The sequence below is a fragment of the Geotrypetes seraphini genome, chromosome 5 (genome assembly GCF_902459505.1).
Source record: "Geotrypetes seraphini chromosome 5, aGeoSer1.1, whole genome shotgun sequence".
NCBI lineage: Eukaryota > Metazoa > Chordata > Amphibia > Gymnophiona > Dermophiidae > Geotrypetes > Geotrypetes seraphini.
The window spans coordinates 18,635,525-18,654,673 of record NC_047088.1 but is presented as its reverse complement, the minus strand read 5'-3'; the positions used below and the strand labels follow the sequence as shown (position 1 = coordinate 18,654,673).

The following is a 19,149-nucleotide window of genomic DNA, read 5'->3' as shown; positions in this document are numbered from 1 at the left end:
GGGAGAAAAGGCCCAGTTTCTCTAATTTTTCATTGTACGGCAGTTCCTCCAACCCCTTAACCATCTTAGTCGCTCTTCTCTGGACTCTTTCGAGTAGATTTTGACTTATACTTACTGAGGATCAAGTGTAACTTCTGTTCTTTGCCTGTGATATTTGGGGGCAGTATGTTGGGATGTTTTGGGAGTGTAAATGGTTAATTTTACAAATCGCAATCCCCCCTCTGTGCCCTTGCATTGTATCCCATACACTCCCTCCCGTGCCCTCCGTTCTGCAGATAATACTAACCTATTGTCTCTTCCATCACTATCTGAAATTCGACTTTCATCCTCTCGGTTTTCAGACTTCCTTTATATAGGCTCTAAACTGTAGACCGATCTGCTGTTACATAGCAAGACCTTCCTGGAATTTAAGAAAGCACTTAGGGCTAGATTCACTAAGCAAACCGATCGTGTACCGAACGGATCGCGAGTCCTTTGTGACCCGATTTCCCTCCGACCCGATTCACTAACCTCTCCTCCCGATCCAATCCCGATCCGTGCATGCAAATGAAGGGAATCGGCATGCAAAGCAAGAAAGACGCGATTCACTAAACTTATCGACTGCCTGGCCAATCAAAAAACTAGCGACTGGTGAGGACCAGTCGCTTGTGCTTAAACCCCTGATTCTCCTGCTCTGGTCGCCCAGCTCTCTACCCCGATTCTCCTTCCTGCCGCCCAGCTCTCTGCTCTCAGCCCCAATCTCCTGCCTGCTGCGCCGCTCTCTGCCCCGATCTCCTGCCTGCCGCCCTGCTCTCTGCCCCAATTCTCCTGCCTGCCGCCCTGCTCTCTGCCCTGATTCTCCTGCCTGCCGCCCTGCTCTCTGCCCTGATTCTCCTGCCTGCCACCCTGCTCTCTGCTCTCAGCCCCGATCTCCCGCCTGCCGCCCTGCTCTCTGCCCCAATTCTCCTGCCTGCCGCTCTGCTCTCTGCCCTGATTCTCCTGCCTGCCGCTCTGCTCTCTGCCCTGATTCTCCTGCCTGCCGCCCTGCTCTCTGCCCTGATTCTCCTGCCTGCCGCCCTGCTCTCTGCCCTGATTCTCCTGCCTGCCGCCCTGCTCTCTGCCCTGATTCTCCTGCCTGCCACCCTGCTCTCTGCTCTCAGCCCCGATCTCCTGCCTGCCACCCTGCTCTCTGCTCTCAGCCCCGATCTCCTGCCTGCCGCCCTGCTCTCTGCCCCAATTCTCCTGCCTGCCGCCCTGCTCTCTGCCCTGATTCTCCTGCCTGCCGCCCTGCTCTCTGCCCTGATTCTCCTGCCTGCCACCCTGCTCTCTGCTCTCAGCCCCGATCTCCTGCCTGCCGCCCTGCTCTCTGCCCCAATTCTCCTGCCTGCCGCTCTGCTCTCTGCCCTGATTCTCCTGCCTGCCACCCTGCTCTCTGCTCTCAGCCCTGACCTCCCGCCTGCTGCCCTGTTTTCTGCCCCGATTCTCCTGCCTGCCGCCCTGCTCTCTGCCTCGATTCTCCTGCCTGCCGCCCTGCTCTCTGCCTCGATTCTCCTGCCTGCCGCCATGTTCTTTGCTTACAGCCCTGATGTCCTGCCTGCCCCGATATCCTGCTCTCAGCCCCGACCTGCTGCCTGCCACAATCTCCTGCTCTCAGCCCCGAATTTCTCCTGCCGCCCTGACTCTCCTGCCCTTCCCCACAGTGTAAGCCTGTGGTTTTGACCTGCAAGTTTAAAGCAGGTTAAAACCACGGGCTTGCAAAAAAAAAAACCAAAAAACAAAGTTTCCTACTGAGAGCATGCACAGACCATCTACAGGCAAGGAAGATGGTCTGCACATGCTCAAGGATCGCTCTCTAGCGATCCGTGCGGTGGGTGGGGGGTGTGCCAACAATCGTCCCCATTTCGTCGGACACGGAAAAGTTAGTGAATCTAGCCCTTAAACCTCACCTTTCCATTCAAATATTTGGCAGTTTACCTTCTCAGTCACACAACACTAACTTATCTTCTTCCCACCTGTGTTAATCTATCACCCTGAAATTAGCGTTGTGTTTAATTATTTTACCTCGCCTTTGCCTTTTGATCTCCCGTAACTTGCAACTGAATCGTAATTGTATTTGAAACCCGCAAACCACAGTGACGACTCTCTCAGGCCCTTTGGGCGGTCTATCAAGAACGAATAAAGAAGAAATTTAGGGCTCCTTTTAAAAGCTACGTTTCTAGTTAGCGGTGCACCGATTGCGCAGAAACCCAGGTCTATTCCCGTGGGCTTCGTCGCATTCTGCGTGTTGCAAATCGGTAGCGCCGGCTTGTAAGAAGAGCCATTAGAGAGCTTACATAAGTGCCAGGATTTAGGGTAACCTAGGAAATAAACCATCTCATTTGTAAGTAACTGAACAAATGAGCGATTTATGCCCTTACATCACAGCTCTAAATACGCAGCGGGACACAGAATAGTGTTTATTTAGCATAGCCACGAGGCACAACATTAGTTATTCCGTTCTCGACTGCTTTTTAAACCAATATGTATTTTATTTAATGAATTTCATGAACTAGAACTGTACCTTGGGGGGAATAAGATTTACTGTCAGCAAGTATGCATAGCACTTTCTAGTTTAATTATTCAACTTGTTATTTTTCCCATGGTTCATCTCAAAGAGCTCAGTCCCATTGAAATTTAATCAGGAAAAATTTACAGTCTTCATTTTTAAGTCTATGAAAACAGCAGTTCACAAAAGCCGAAAACTTTTGATGCTGTTCTTAGGGTTTACTAGTGAAATTTATTAGTTGGAGAATGCTTTCCTGTATTCATAGCATTTTATAAGAGCTTAGAACAGGGATGGGCAAACTCGTGGGCCACGATGGGTTCTTAAATTTGACAGAAGGGCCGGACCAAGAGCATCTTTCTATCCTGTGCAGCAAAACCCTTGCCCAGCTTCTATCTTTCCCTCCCTCCCTCCCATCCCTTGTGCAGCAGAACGCTTGAGCACTCGCCCCCGCCACGCAGCCGAACCCCCGCTGACTCTCTATCCTTCCCTCCCATCCGAACTCCGCTGACCGCGAGCCCTACATACCTCCCTCCAGAGCAGCGTCGGGCCGGCAGCACTCTAAACAGGCTGCTTCGCGGCCTTCTCTCGTCGGAGCCTTCCGTGTGCCGCGTTACTGATGATATCATCAGCGATGTTGCAGAGGGAATTCCCCGACGAGAGAAGGCCACGAAGCATCCTGTGTAGAGTGCTGCCAGCCCAACGCTGCTCTGGAGGGAGGTATGTAGGGCTCGCGGTTGGCGGGGTTCGAATGGTCGGCGGGCCAGGTTAAAAAACTAAATGGGCCCTAGTTTGCACATGTCTGGGTTAGACTCTATGTAGCAGCAAAGAAATTGGAGCCAATATGGACGGCGCTTAGCAGGAGTCTACAAAAGTTTTGCGCAGTGCGTAGAATCGTGCTTAGCGGCCTTACGCATCACTTAAATTTAGGCACACCCACTGAAACCAGGCCTAAATACGGGCATATTTTACAACAGTGCATGTAACTTTTAGGAACGCCCATGATCTGCAAATGCTCCTCCCCTGGCTAAGCCCCCTTTTGAGATTCACGCACTGGAAGTGCGACGCACACAACTTCGTAAAATGCGCTATAGCTTCCAGTTAACTTCAGTTACAATCAGCGCAGATTGGCTTGTTAAATAATGAAGTTGAATGTTCTCTTAGGTTTCTGTGGCTGGCATCATGCTTGTTGCAGTTTTCTGGGGAAGAGGACCTATTAAAACAAATGTTCTGTAGGTCTGTAAATCCACAGGGGGTTCACTGGGGGTATGACTACAGCTCACAAAGGAACCAAAGGGAAGGTGTGGCTCACTGGCAGAGCTGATGCCTCCGCACCCAGCGGCTGTGAGATCAAATCCCGGTGCTGCTCCTTGTGACCCTGGGAAAGTCACTTAACCCCTTCAGTGTCCACCGTTTTGAAATGCCAAACCCACAGAAAGGCAGGATACAAGTCCCCATTCCCTTTCATCAAACCCAGTATCCTGTGCCCAACCCAGAAACCCAAAGAGTAGCAACATTCCATTGCTGAGATTGTGATGTCATAATACCTCAGTCCACCAATGCCTAAGAGCCAGCCTCATCAGTGATATCACAATGGCTTGGTTGTCCTATACTCAGCTCACATAAGAATTACCAAATTAGACAGACTGAAGGTGTGGCTCACTGGCAGAGCTGCTGCCTCCGCACCCAGCGGTTGTGAGATCAAATCCCGGTGCTGCTCCTTGTGACCCTGGGCAAGTCACTTAACCCTCCAGTGTCCACAGCTTTGAAATGCCAAAGGCAGTATACAAGCCCCCATTCCCTTTTGTTCATTTACAAAATTCTGGCCAACTTAGGGCTCCGTTTACGAAGGTGCGCTAGGGCCTTAACGCACGGAATAGCGTGCGTTAAGTTGCTGAATGCGCTAGCCGCTGCCGCCTCCTTTTGAGCAGGTGGTAGATTTTCGACTAGCGCGCGCTAATCTGGTGTGTGTGATAAAACCGCCATCGCCACTTCGTAAAAGGAGCCCTTAGTGCTTCTGACCCAATCAAAACCTGCGTCGTCTCCATTCCCTGGCAAGGGGCATTTGACGCTGAGCAGCCAGGGACCTCCCTTCACAGGAGACCAGGGCTTTTTCTTTCTTAAGGTCCCGTAAGGGGGTGACATGTCAATTGCGTGCAAGACAATCGCGCACGGACAAAATCGCTAAGACAACTCGGCGCAAAGACAATAGCGTGCGAGACAATTGAGCGCAAGGATAACTCAGCGCAAGGCAATTGAGCGCGAGAATAACTGAGCGTGAGACAATTGAGCGCAACGATAACTGAGCACAATGACAACTCAGCGCGCCCCTAGATGGTGCCTGGCGAACGAAGGCCATGAGCACGTTCAGCACGTTAACACGTGGTTCCCTTCATTCTTTGGCGTTTTCAATATAAGTCACATGAATGCATTTTCGTTACTATGGTTACATGTCCTGGCACTGCAGCAGCAGTCCTGCAACCGAAGGACATGGAGCCGAGGCTTCTTTAGGGCCCAGGACCAGGGATACGGAGAATGACCTGTCCTACAAGAGCAGTAACACTTCTCATTGCTTCCCTGATACGGATACAGCCTTCTATGGGATTCAAGGACCTCCATGTTTAGTGCAACACTTGATGCCCTAACGGGCAATATTTTTATTTATTTAAAAAATTTATCAACCGCCTATTCCTACGCGGTATTACAAAAGTAACATACATAAAATAAAACATACAAGACTGATATAAATATCTTAAATTACAAATGAATAATTGCATCTTGCAATTGCTAATAAAGATATTAATAAAAAACCCAAAACAAAACAAAAAACAACCCAGATTTCATAGATCCTCACAGTGCCATTTATCCTAAAACCAACATTAAACAACAATATTGAAATGCTTCAAAAAAAAATAATGTAGTTTTAAGTATTTTTTAAACTTCTGAATATCAGATAAAGCCCTCAGTGGTCCAGTTAATTTGTTCCACAGAGTTGCTCTCATGATGGAAATAGAAGTTCTTGTGTTCTCATAGTGCATTTTTGAGAAGTCCGTCAATGACAAACACATTGCGCCTTCAGAACGCAAAGTTCAGAGCGGTCGATAGGTTTGTGACAAATACCAAGGAGTCCCATGGTAAATGACCTTGAACACCAACGTTAAGGTTTTGAAAATAATAATATTATTTTCATAACCTAGAAACGCCATTTGCCAAGGGGATGTCGTCTTATATCTTTTCGATAAAAAGAGTACAACGTTGCATAAAAGTTATCATGAATCCGCAACTGTTTATCAGTCAGTGTTCTTCCAAAGTGATTAATAACGGAACTAGGATGGCACACAGTCGGATCAGTGGATAGGGTCCTACCTTGATTGAACAGCTGATTAATCCCCCTCTAGAATGGACTTTATGAAGATCCTCAAAGAGCTTGGTCTGTTCGATCATGTCCTGCCTGTATCTACCCTGCGTTAGGTCAAGGTGCTCTGCAACTGCTCCAGTGAAATCCACCATGGCGTCGCCAGTGTTCCCACCGTCCAGAGCCTCGTAGGATCCAGACAACCTAGAAAACAAAACATACCCCCAGCTCCCCTAGAAAACTTGATATACCGTAGGCACAGTATAGGCTGCAGTGTTTGGAAAGGACAGAGCAGACGTCTTTCATGATATTCCCTATATACACTTAAATCATTCTCAAGTTTTCTGGCCTGCAGCAGGGTGGGTAATTTTAAAAGCTGTTTTTACACAGTCTAAGCATAGGTGTTCCTGGGTTTTGTTTGGGCAGAGTGGAGGCAGCGCTGTGATCTTCAAACATACTTTATAAAATGTACACAGACACACATGTACACATTCTCCCTCTTCTACAAAACTGCGCTAGCAGTTTCTAGCGCGGGGAGCCGCGCTGAATGTCCCGCGCTGCTCCCGACGCTCACAGGAACTCTATGAGCGTCGGGAGCAGCGCGGGCCATTCAGTGCGGCTCTCATCGCGCTCTCTGCACTAAAAAACGATAGCGCAGTTTCACGGAAGAGGGGGGGTTTGTTTCAGAGCAAGTGTAAACGTGGGTGCCTTCGGAGCTGGTTCTAGAAGCTTAGTTTACCTTGAGTTGCTTTTTGGACTTCTCACTTACCCCCCTCTTTTACTCCGGTGCGCTAGTCGATTAGCGCCCACTAATCGAACTAGCGTGTGTTAAACGCAAAGGCATCCATAGACTAACATGCACGCGTTAGCGATTAGTGAGCGCTAATCGGTTAGCGCACCTTAGTAAAAGAGGGCCTTAGATGTCCTGTTGCACCAACACTGGATTCTTGTGAAGAAGCAAACAAGTGTGTGCACTCCGTTGCCTAGTAAGGTGGGGGGAGGGGAGGCGGTCTGCCCCGGGCACCATCTTGGTGAGGGCGCAGACGCCTGTCCTCCACTCCGTCCCTATGCTCCTTCCCTGCCCCTCCCCCCCACTGCTGCGTGTGCGTTATGCTTCCCTACCCCCGTACCTCCGTAACGTTGCTTCCCTACCCCCGTACCTCCGTAACGTTCCTTGCGCGAGCAGCAACCCTCCAACCTGCTGTGGCGCCGGCGTCGGCTCTTCCTCTGACATCACTTCCTGGGCTCGCGCCCAAGAAGCGACATCAGAGGAAGAGCCGACGCTCGTGCCAGGAATGTTACAGAAATACAGGGGAAGGGAAGCGGCACGCTCATGGCAGGAGGGGGCGGGGTAGGAGCGTGTAGAGGTAGGTGGGGGGGGGCGGAGTAGAGGGCAGGGGAGGATCGCCACTGCCACGGGCACTTCTCATCCTCGCTACGCCACTGTGTGCACTCCTTCCACAGGTAGACACATCCCATAGACCTGTCTTCTTTCTTTTCTCCCTTTTCGCACTCCTCCGTTAGGGAGCGAGCTTTCTCTGCAATAGGAACTTGTGGTTGCTTCTGTTTTCCGAGTTTTTGAAAGACCAAAGACATGGCTACTTAGGTACTGTGAAGAGGGGTGGCTATTGGCTTGGGGAAGAGGCAGATGGATACACCATTTGAAAGGGGCTATGAGTATCGAGAACTGAGTAAGAAAGGGTGGTTGGGGTTGATATCGGTTGATTTTCTATCGAACACTGCCGTGTTTTATGGAACTCACTCCCTATCTATTTAAGGGAAGAACGTGACTTGGACAGATTTAAGAGCAAATTAAAAAGCTTTCTTTGTTAATTAGAAAAGCCTGACTAGTAACCTTATTTCAATTGCATTTCTTTACTTCTCTGAAGCACACGATCTCTCCCTTCCCAGTGTAGTTTCCCATATAGGTCTCATGTACTATCAAACAATTTGTATTTCTCTTCCCTTTCTTTCCTTTGGTTTTAATATGTTTGTAATATTAGTTTTTAATATGTCTTACAAGATCTAGCTTGTGTCGTCTGTTTTGTTACCCCCTAAATTTTGTAATTTTACTGATTTGTACATTGCTTAGAACTTTGAATAAGCGATCAATCAAATTTATATTGAACTTGAAACTTGATTGCATCGCAAGTCTTATTTTATGGGTGTTTTTATTATGCAAACTGGTACAAATACGGCCAAGAGAAGCAGCAAATAACAGTAAACACATTAATAAATCGATGCCCTCACTTTGCATATGCTTTCTCCAGCAACGCACTCCAGAACTCATTCTTGATATTGGAATGGCAATAGATGAGTCCTCCATCCATCGTTGGCAGTCGATCGTCTATAACAACTTCGGTCCATTTCCCTAAACACCAGAAGCGGAAGTGGAAAATCCCAGCATACTTTTCAGGCTTCGTTCGGTTCCACTCTTGGCTTTTCCAGTTTACCAGGACCTGTGTGAAGAGCAGAGGTCATCTGCTAATATCCACGAGGATGCAAAAGAGGCGGGTGGCCTGATATTGTTCTCCCCTAAGGCATCCCTCTCGAAGTTGAGACAAAGACAGGTGTTCAAGTATGTCAACCAAGATTTATCCATTTTTGAAGCATGCACCGTTTCCAGCGAAGTTTGTGCGCATGTGAAAATCTACCCCATCTTTTTGTTGCGTGTAAGAGTGGCCTAGTGGACTGAGTAGTGTGCTGAGAACTAGCAAATTCAGAGTTCAAATCCTGCTTCTCCCACAGAGATGCCTTGTAACTTCGGGCCAGTCACTTTGTTCTCCCTTGCACTAGGTTTCAACCTGCAGATCAATATTTAAACTGCGCAATCCACATTTCTCAAAAATGCTGGCTGCAATATTTTAAAAAATGTGGGTATAATCATCTACACCAGTTGTCTCAAACTCAAACCCTTTGCAGGGCCACATTTTGGATTTGTAGGTACTTGGAGGACCTCAGAAAAAATAGTTATTGTCTTATTAAAGAAATGACAATTTTGCATGAGGTAAAACTCTTAATAGTTTATAAATCTTTCCTTTGGGCTAAGTCTTAATAATAATATTGTAATTTAAAACTAAAGAGACATATGATCAAGAAAATGTTTTATTTTACTTTTGTGATTATGATAAACATACAGAGGGCCTCAAAATAGTATCTGGCGGGCCGCATGTGGTCCCCGGGCCGCAAGTTTGAGACCACTATTTTTGCATTTGTCCCCAAATTCTATAAGTGCTGCTCAAAGTTAAGACATGCAGTTATAGAAGAGAGCAAATTGGCGTTAACTACTATTTTTTGTCAATTATCTCTAGTTATGTGTGTAACTGACTTACGCAATGAGAAATCTGAGTGTTAAGCACTATTCTAACATGTCCTTTATAGAAATGCATTTGGCACGGATCTCACACCTAACTTTGGGACACCATACTTATGCCTGCTAAGAAAAGCAGGTGTAAGTGCCAAAGTCCAACTTAGCCATGCTTTGGGCAAATTCTGTAAATCAGCATGCAATTGTTTTGTCATACTTTGGACACGCCCCTGGACACACCCAATGGCGCAGCGAGGGAGGTTGGCACCTGGGGTGGTGGCACCCGGCATCACCTTGCCATGTGCCCCCTACCTACCTCTTGAAATGTTCATCGGCACAAGCAGCATCTTCCATCTGCTTGTCATGCCAGCCTCGGCTCTCTTCTGATGTCACATCCTGGTCCAGCGACCAGAAATGACATCAGAAGGGAGCCGAGGCTGGCACGAGCAGCTGGTGGAAGATGGTTCTCACACTAGCAAACGTTTAAAGAGATTTGCGAGGGGCAGAGAGGTGCAGAGGCGCAGGCGCCCCCGTGAAGATGGCAGCTGGGGTGGCCCACCCCCACGGTCCCCCATACCATGCCACGGACCATGCCCTCTTTTCAGATGCACCATGCTTTGTAGAACAACAACAGAGCGATGTGTGTACAAAGTTTTAAGACTGCCAATTAAAATCAATAATTGGTTATTAGCTCCCAATTACTGATGTCTCTGAGCTCATTAGTCAATTTATTTGCATGCGCATCTCTGATGCGTGCACAGAGTTGGGCGCAGAAGTCTGGGCTTGATAAATAGAATTTGGGGCTAGTGCTACTTAAAATTCCCAGATTGAGCGCATATACACTTAGGCTCAGATTCTCAAAACGGCACCAATTAGTTAGCCAGCCGAAGGCGCCCTACCACTGCCTAACTTAATTGGCGCCGTAATTGACTGCACCGATTAAAAAACAATGAAAAAGTTTTAAAAAAATGAAGACACCTAACAGCGCCGTTAAAAATGGCGCATTGTCCCGTCTAAGGAGGCGCCTTGAGGCGCTTAAGGCCACTGCAGGCGTGGATTAACGCCAGAAGTGGCCTTAGGCACTGTTAGGCGCCTCCTTTGGCGCTCTTCATGTGAAAAGTAGGCTTTGGGAATACAGGTCTTCGAAACCCTGGCCTACATTTCCAGCGTCTACCTTTCACGTAGATGCGATTCTCAAGATGGTGCCACTGCGCGACTGGTGTGCGATCAGCAAACGCTTTTGAAGGCGGTTGCCGATAATGGTGCCGTTTAGAGAATCCGACCCTTAGGGTCAATTCTAAAACTGAGCAACTCCTTTCAGACACTCTTGATGCTGGGTAGTGTGAATCTTTTGCATAACGGCTTCCGGGTGCTTAGATTCTGCCTAAAATCTTGGACCTACAATTGTAGCATCCATTGACCTATGTTTCACCAGAATTAGATCTGACTTCACTAAAAATACTTAAATGACCAGGCTATGGAGGGTGATCAAGAAAATTCCTATTGATTGCTCAGAGATGTGGAACTCTTCAAGGAAGATTGGAAACCTCCTAGTGGAACAAAGTTCACCTTCCAGTCTTTGTAAACGTTATGAACAATGAGCACGCTCCAAGCCAAAAGTCATTTAAATAGATTGAATAAATAGAAAATCAAAAGATGCAAAACACTCATAAAAAGTAGTTTCTTAAATTCTTATGGACTTATAGAGCAATCATCACGTTGTGAATATTGACTTGTAATAGTTTAACTTATCTTGTGAAAAAGATCCGGGGGTCTTTTTCACAAGATAAGTTAAACCAGTGTTCTTCAACCACCGGTCCATGGACCAGTGCCGGTCCACAGAAATTTCCTGCCGGTCCACAGGGCCAGCACGTGCATCAGGCCCAAAACAGTGTTCTTCAACCGCCGGTCCACGGTGCGATCGATGCAGCGTTATCTTCGAGCCAGCTCCCTCTTCCTAACTGATTGAGTGCACAAAGCCACGGGCAGTGGCTCCTACGGGCATCCTGCGCCTGAACCGGAAGCCTTCTCTCTGACGTCGCAACGTCAGAGGGAAGGCTTCCAGATGAGGCACGGGACGTGCAAGGTGCAATTAGTACTATTATGGGGGCGGGGTCTGGGGTGGAGATTGGGTAGAGATGGGCGGGGTCTGGCCCACGACTTAGCCCCGTGTTCTTCAACCATCGGTCAACAGAATAATTCTTTTATTTCTGCCGGTCCATAGGTGTAAAAAGGTTGAAAAACATTGAGTTAAACTATTACAAGATGTTTTGCATCTTTTGATTTTCTATTTATTCAATCTATTTAAATGACTTTTGGCTTGGAGCGTGCTCATTGTTCATAACGTTTACAAAGACTGGAAGGTGAACTTTGTTCCACTAGGAGGTTTCCAATCTTCCTTGAAGAGTTCCACATCTCTGAGCAATCAATAGGAATTTTCTTGATCACCCTCCATAGCCTGGTCATTTAAGTATTTTTAGTGAAGTCAGATTTAATTCTGGTGATTCAGTTATTATTTTTCTGACTCACCTGTGTCTCAACTATTATCCCTGAAGTGACTGCAGGAAACTAATTGACCTATGTTTGGCAAGGCTATGCGCAACTTACGGTATTCCTTAAGGTAGACATGTAAGTGGGGGCCATGCCCACGTCTCGCCCACGTTCCACTTCTGCACCTAGGGCCCAAATTTAAGCACTGGAACGATCCACACCAAACTCATGTTCTTTAAACGCACTCTGCACCAAAAGCCCTTCATAGAGTAGCACTTAGCGTCAATTTCTGCACGCAACTTTGGGCGCAAGGCCTTATGTTGGCTGAAACCTGGTGCGCAACTCATGAATTCTGTAACGTTACGCCTCAATGTTTGGAACACCCGCGACTCACCCATGCTCCTCATATGGCCACACCCCCTTTTGCGCACACAGCGTTACAGAATAGTACGTAGGCAGACAGGCATGTAAATCCAAATGAACTCCAATAATCGATTGTTTAACAGCTTATTAATTGATTGTATCTAAAATATTTATAATCCACTCAATTCCTATGGGCTTACAATAAAAACATTCATAACAAGGATGGACAAACATCAACTTCAGACAAGGTGAAACCGTCATATCTTCCCGCACGATAACGGACATTATATGGGGCCACATCTGAAAGGCCTCCTAGCATGACGTCTGACGTCACCGCGTTGCATCCGCAGATGCCCTCCAGACGCGGCCCCGAGCTCAAAGCTTTTCCAAACCTGGACAAAGCGACAGGTTTTGAGAAGCCGGTCCGGACGCCTGGTCCCGGTTAATCCGGACGTCGGGTAGCCCTACTTGCAGGGAATGTACCCTGAACATACTGTACTTTACCTTCCAGAAAAAGATGTGACCTAAAATCCAAACAAATACAAGTTCTGAAATAATGAAATGAAGCCCATTCTAGGGGGGTTCAGCAGTTTTCCATTTGCTTCCTTCTGTAACTGGACCAGGTTGGGCGGCTGTACCATGAGCTCTGGTTCCCAATCATTGTTAGAACCACTTCTGAACAGGTTTAACCCACTCATTCCATTAACAATCATTGGCCAGGGGCCAGACACAAAGACATCCGTTGGAACTCTGCGATCATTGGCTCCCGAGTTCAACCACTAGGTGTCACCACCGAGTGATAGCCGGGACTTCCTCCCTCACTAGGGTATGTGAGTACAGCCTCCCTGTTCTCATTTAGACCAGGGAAACAAAGAGCCAAACTGGGAACTGAAACAAACAGTTTTAAAATCATCGTTTGATCCTTAGTCATTCCCATGCAGCTGACTGAATCGCAAAGATCCTGCAAGAGCTGCTACTGACCTTTTCCCAGAGTTTCTTTTTGATAGCCAAGCAGGAGCAAGCGGCCACAAGCCAGCAGTTCCCCAGCTTCCCCTGGTGCAAATCGTGAGCACTGATTCCATCCACAATCAGCTGGGGATCTTCACACAGTTCCTACAAGCAAATAAATAATTATTAATGAAATGCAAAATGGAAAGGAGCATTAACTCAAGTTATGTTTACAGAGGTTTTACTCTTGGGTACTGCTTGCACTCCCAATTTTCGTGTCTCTTCACAATCATTGCGCAGAGAGTGTCGTTGAAATACAGCCTGATGTACTAAGCCAGTATCTCTCAAACTTTCAGGAGCCAGGGCACACTAAAGGTAGTGGCCACGGCTTGAGGCACCCAGAAGTGCGCGGACGTCGCCGAGATGACATCACACATATGCACGATATCATCACATCGATGTGAGCAAATGTGCAGAGGTCCTCCAGATGGGCCCTGAGACGCCAGTAGAGAGTGCCAGCAGGGAAGAGGGCTGGAGAGAAGGAGAGGCACTGGCGCCAGCTGATTGCCTACAGCAGTGTTTCTCAATGACTTTGAGCCAAGTACCCCCTAAGCCTAATAAATATCAACCGAGTACCCCAACCACAGACCTCCCTAGACCCACCCAAGCTCTGCCCTAGATCGCATCCCCTTTACTAATTGTAATGCCATTTTTTCCATTCATTTTTCATATACACAGCAGATATAAATTCTCAAAACTGACACATTTCAATCACTACATTGAAAATAAAATCATTTTACCTACTGGCGAACCTCTGCAGGCTGCTGTCATTAGCTTTAAAGGTGAGACCAGGAGGCCAGGGAAGAAGCTGGAGGACGCTAGAGAGAAGGGGGAAACATGCAGGCCTTTGGCGAATCGGGCAGCGCTGGCGGTGTACCGCGTAGGGAAGTCAGCTGGCAGGCGCCTCTCTTCCTCCTCAGTGTGTTGCGGCACACTTGGAATCTCAAGAGGCACACGAGTGTGCCCTGGCACACAGTTTGAGATACACTGCACTAAACTGTGAGGTCTGAAGCCATGTTTTGCACAGGATACCTGCATAAAATACTGAGTGGAGCAGAAAGGGCAGATGCGAATCGCTTGTTCACTCTACTAAGTAGTAGATTTAAAACAAACCTGAGAAATTATTTCATCACACAATATGCATTAAAACTTGTAGGATGTTTTCCTACTGTTGTATTTTTAGGGCATGATTGACAGACTGAGTTCTTGCTGTTTCCATTGACCTACATTGTTGGTCATTCCTGCCTGATTGTTATATGCTTTAAAATGTCAATAAAAATGATTGAACTAAAACCCCCCCCCAAAAAAAAAACCCACTCAAATTTGTTGCTGGAGAATGTGGTGAAATCAGTTATCATAGTGGAGTTTAAAAAAGATTTGGATAATTTCCTAAAACAGAAGTCCATAGGCCATTATTGAGATGGTTTGGGGAAATCCACTGCTTATTCCTGGATAAGCAGCATAAAATCTGTTTTATTACTTGGGATCTACTAGGTACTTGGAACCTGAATTGGCCATTGTTAGAAACAGGATACTAGGTTTGATGGACCTTCAGTATATCTCAGTATGACAGCTCTTATGTTCTTATGTGAGCCAAGTATAGGACAATCGAGCCATTGTGACATCACTGATGAGGCTGGCTCTTAGGCATTGGTGGAATGAGGCATTATGACATCACAATCTCAGCTCTGGAATGTTGCTACTCTTTGGGTTTCTGTCAGGTACTTGGGACCTGGTTGGCCACTATTGCACTGTACCAATATGGCAGCTCTTAATCTAATCTAATCTAATCTAATCCTTAGGTTTGTATACCGCATCATCTCCACGTTCGTAGAGCTCGACGCGGTTTACAGTAGGAGAAATAGGAAGGAACTACAACAGAGGGTTAGAGGTAGAAATGTGAAGAAAATTTAGAGGACTTGGGATGCCAAGATATAAGAGTTTCCTTGATTCCTAAATTGGAGGGAGACTTACATTTTTTTGAGAAAAGCCAGGTTTTCAGATGTTTGCGGAAAACTTGGAGAGAGCTCAAGTTCCGAAGAGGGGAGGTAAGGTTGTTCCAGAGCTCAGTGATTTTGAAGTGGAGGGAGGTCCCTAGCTTTCCTGTGTGGGAAATGCCTTTTAGCGAGGGGAAGGATAGTTTTAATTTGTGGGAGGATCTGGTGGTATTAGGGTTTTCCTCTTATGAGGAATTCCAAGAAAGAGGGATAAAGGAGGGAGGATACCATATAGGATTTTGAAAGTTAAACAGGCGCATTTATAGTAGACCCTGGCGATTATCGGAAGCCAGTGGAGCTTGGCCAGGAGCGGGGAGACATGGTCAAATTTACTTTTAGCGAAGATGAGCTTGGCCGCGGCATTCTGAATCCGTTGGAGTCTGTGGAAGATTTTCTTAGTTAGGCTTAAGTAGATAGAGTTGCAATAGTCCAATCTGGAGAGGATGATGGATTGGACAAGGAGGGTAAAATGTTTTTGATGGAAGCAGGATCTAACTTTCCTCAGCATGTGAAGGCTGAAAAAGCATTTTTTTACCAAGGATTGGAGGTGGTCATTGAAGGACAATGTGGAATCAATGATGATGCCCAAGACCTTGCTCGAGAACTCAAGCTGCAGAGAGGAGCCAGAGGGTAGTGGGATGGAGGTGGGTAGGTGATCTAGTTTTGGACCGAGCCAAAGAAGTCTTGTTTTGGACTCATTCAATTTCATTTGCACAGTGTGGGCCCAGGATTGTAGGTTCATTATACAAGAGGATATGTTCTTAGACAGGTCGGTGAGGTTCGAATCGGTCTCGAGGAGGACGAGGATGTCGTCTGCATAAGTGTAAATTGTTTCAAGGGGGGATAGGTGGAGGAGTTTTAGAGAGGACATATAGATGTTGAAAAGGATAGGGGATAGTGGAGAGCCTTGTGGGACTCCACAATTCGGTTTCCAGGGAGAGGATGAGATGCCATTCATGTTAACAACGAGAACGGAGGAATTTAGAGAACCAACCTAGGACTGTGGAGTTGATACCTATCTCAGGGAGTTGGTAAACAAGAATATCATGGTAAACAACGTCGAAAGCAGTGGAAAGGTCAAATTGTAGGAGGACGGCGAACTTGTTTCGAGAGTGAAGTTGTTGAACCTTTGAAATCAGGGAAGACAGTAGGGATTTGGTGCTGAAGTTAGGACGAAAGCCATATTGATAGGGTAAAAGAATAGAGAATCTCTCTAAGTATGATGAGAGTTGGGAAGAAATGATGGTTAGGAGAGGGATATTTGCAATTGGGTGATAGCTGGATGGTATGGAAGGGTCAAGTCAGATTTTTTCAGTAGTGGTGTCAAGGCAATATGACCCATTTCTGGGGAGAAATGGCCTGACTGAAGGGCAGAGTTTAGGAGAATGGTGATAGAAGAAATAGCCTGAGCGGGAATGTTCTCGTATAGGTAGGAGGGGAATGGGTCCAAGGAGCAATTACAGGATTTCAGTTTGAGGACCAGGGATTCAGATACGCGCTCAAAGGTGGTCCAGGATCTGTCAGCTGGGATAAGGTTGGAGACCATTATTCATTCAATTTTTTCTATACCGTTCTCCCAGGGGAGCTTAGAACGGTTTACATGCATTTATTCAGGTACTCAAACAGTTTTCCCTCTCTGTCCCGGCAGGCTCACAATCTATTTAACGCACCTGGGGCAATGGGGGGAATTAAGTGACTTGCCCAGAGTCACAAGGAGCAGCGTGGGTTTGAACCCACAACCTCAGGGTGCAGAGGCTGTAGCTTTAACCACTGCGCCACACTCTCCCACAATTAGGGTGGGAGTGGAATCCACATTAGGGTGGGAGTGGAATCGGTGGGCACTAGGGAGTTGTAAGAGACTGAAGGAGGGAAAGAGCATCTCAAGGAAGAAACCTTATCATTGAAGAATTTTGCTAGAACATCGGCTGAGGGAGAGCTCTTAAGTTCTTATGTGAGCTGAGTATAGGACAATCGATTGGCCACTGTTGGATACTGGGCTTGATGGACCTTCGGTCTGTCCCAATATAGCAATTCTTATGTTCTTTCCAATGTCATTTGATGTCCAAGGCCCTTCTCAAATTTCCCGCCTTCACTACCACTCTGATATGGCAAATTAAGGGCAGTGAAGGGCGGTAGACTCATGAGTAATGTTAGGAAATTCTTTTTTTATGGAAAGGGTGTTTGATGCCTGGAATGCACTCCCAAGGGGGGGTGAAGAGGAGAAGGTGACAGTTCAAAAGGGTGTGGGATGAACACAGAGGATCTCTAATCAGAAAATAATGGTACATATTGAAGAACTAAGGCCAGTACTGGGCAGACTTGCTCAGTCTGTGTCACCTGAAGTCATAATGCCACTGTACAGATCCATGGTGAGACCTCATCTCGAGTATTGTGTTCAATTCTGGAGACCACACTACCGGAAAGATGTGTTGAGAATTGAGTCGGTTCAGCGAATGGCTACCAGGATGGTCTTGGGGCTCAGGGATCTCACATATGAAGAAAGACTAAAAAAACTGCGGATGTACTCGCTGGAGGAGCGAAGAGAGAGGGGGGACATGATTGAGACCTTTAAGTATATCACGGGACGTATAGAGGTGAAAGATGATATCTTCAGTCTTACAGGGCCCACGGTAACCAGAGGACACTCGCTGAAAATCAGGGGAGGGAAATTTCAGGGTGATGCTAGGAAGTACTTCTTCACCGAAAGGGTGGTCGATCATTGGAACGAGCTGCCTCAGCGGGTGATTGAGGCCAGCAGCGTGTTAGATTTCAAGAGAAAATGGGATATTCATGTGGGATCTCTAGGAGAGTAAGAATCAGGGAGTGGGTCATTGGTATGGGCAGACTCGATGGGCTATAGCCCTTTTCTGCCGTCAATTTCTATGTTTCTATGTTTCTATGTATATGGCCATTCAGTTGAGGATGGGCTGGGATGGTTTAGATGAGCTGGAACGAACTTCGACGGAGACTTCAGTAGATGCACAATACTGGGCAGAGCTCTGGGCCAGAAATATCTAAGAAAAAGAACTATGTAAGAAAATCTAAGAATATCTCGAAGCGTCAAAATGGCCAGTTAAAGCAGTGCCGGTGGGCAGTTCTCTCCAAGTGATGCCCCAACTGTTTTCGGCTAAGTACTTGGCTTATTGTTGGGTTTTGGTATTTTGTTTTGTCTTACCACGTTTTTGAACATTGCTTTGTGTTGGAGCACTGTTGTGTTTATACTCTGCAACCGGGTGTAGCACGAGTCTGTGTCTACCCCCCTCCCCCCGCCGGGTGTAAGAGGAGCCTATGATTGATGGTCTTTAGCCTTTGCGGCCGAGAAGTGCCTGGCTAGGACTGAAGTGCGTTGCCTGTGTCTCTGAGGCTCGTTTTGAATAAATTGTTTAGTGAAGCCAGTAGCTCAGGACAACGTGTTTAGAGTTTTGTCAAAATCTTCAAAGTTACTTTCAATTTAACCATAACATGCTGTCCATTCCTACTTCATGAAGGGCATAGAGAGAGTAGAGAGGGACAGATTCTTCAAACTTTCGAAAAATAAGAGAACAAGAGGGCATTCAGAAAAGTTGAAAGGGGACAGATTCAAAACGAATGCTAGGAAGTTCTTCTTTACCCTACGTGTGGTGGACACCTGGAATGCGCTTCCAGAGGACGTAATAGGGCAGAGTACGGTACTGGGGTTCAAGAAAGGATTGGACAATTACCTGCTAGAAAAGGGGATAAAGGGGTATAGATAGAGGATTACTGCACAGGTCCTGGACCTGTTGGGCCGCCGCGTGAGCGGACTGCTGGGTACGATGGACCTCAGGTCTGACCCAGCGGAGGCATTGCTTATGTTCTTATGGGAGAGGAGGAGATAGTGATGCTGTGGATGGACCATTTGGCCTTTATCTGCCATCATGTTTCTAGGTTTCTATAACCATAAAGCTCTATGACATCACAATGCAGATGCAAAGAGCCTTAGCCTATAGGAAGAGGAGATGCAAATATTAAGAGCCTTAGCCAATGCGCTTCCAGAGAGCGTAATAGGGCAGAGTACGGTACTGGGGTTCAAGAAAGGATTGGACAATTTCCTGCTGGAAAAGGGGGTAGAGGGGTATAGATAGAGGAT

General features: G+C 46.9%; 1 protein-coding gene across 4 annotated transcripts in view; it reads right to left on the bottom strand.

Annotated features, from left to right (window-relative positions):
* The window catches only part of CAPN6 (calpain 6), a 134,249-nt gene that overhangs the window by 27,698 nt on the left and 87,402 nt on the right, over positions 1 to 19,149 (bottom strand). For all 4 annotated transcript variants that reach the window (XR_004539619.1, XM_033946392.1, XM_033946393.1 and 1 more), the window contains exons 3-5: positions 13,018 to 13,149; positions 8,127 to 8,335; positions 5,888 to 6,080 (exon numbers count right to left, since the gene is read on the bottom strand). Coding sequence is in view for 3 of the 4 variants with exons in the window: in XM_033946392.1 (XP_033802283.1) it covers positions 5,888 to 6,080; positions 8,127 to 8,335; positions 13,018 to 13,149 (534 nt within the window). In the remaining variant the exon portion in view is untranslated. The remainder of the gene's footprint in view (positions 1 to 5,887; positions 6,081 to 8,126; positions 8,336 to 13,017; positions 13,150 to 19,149) is intronic.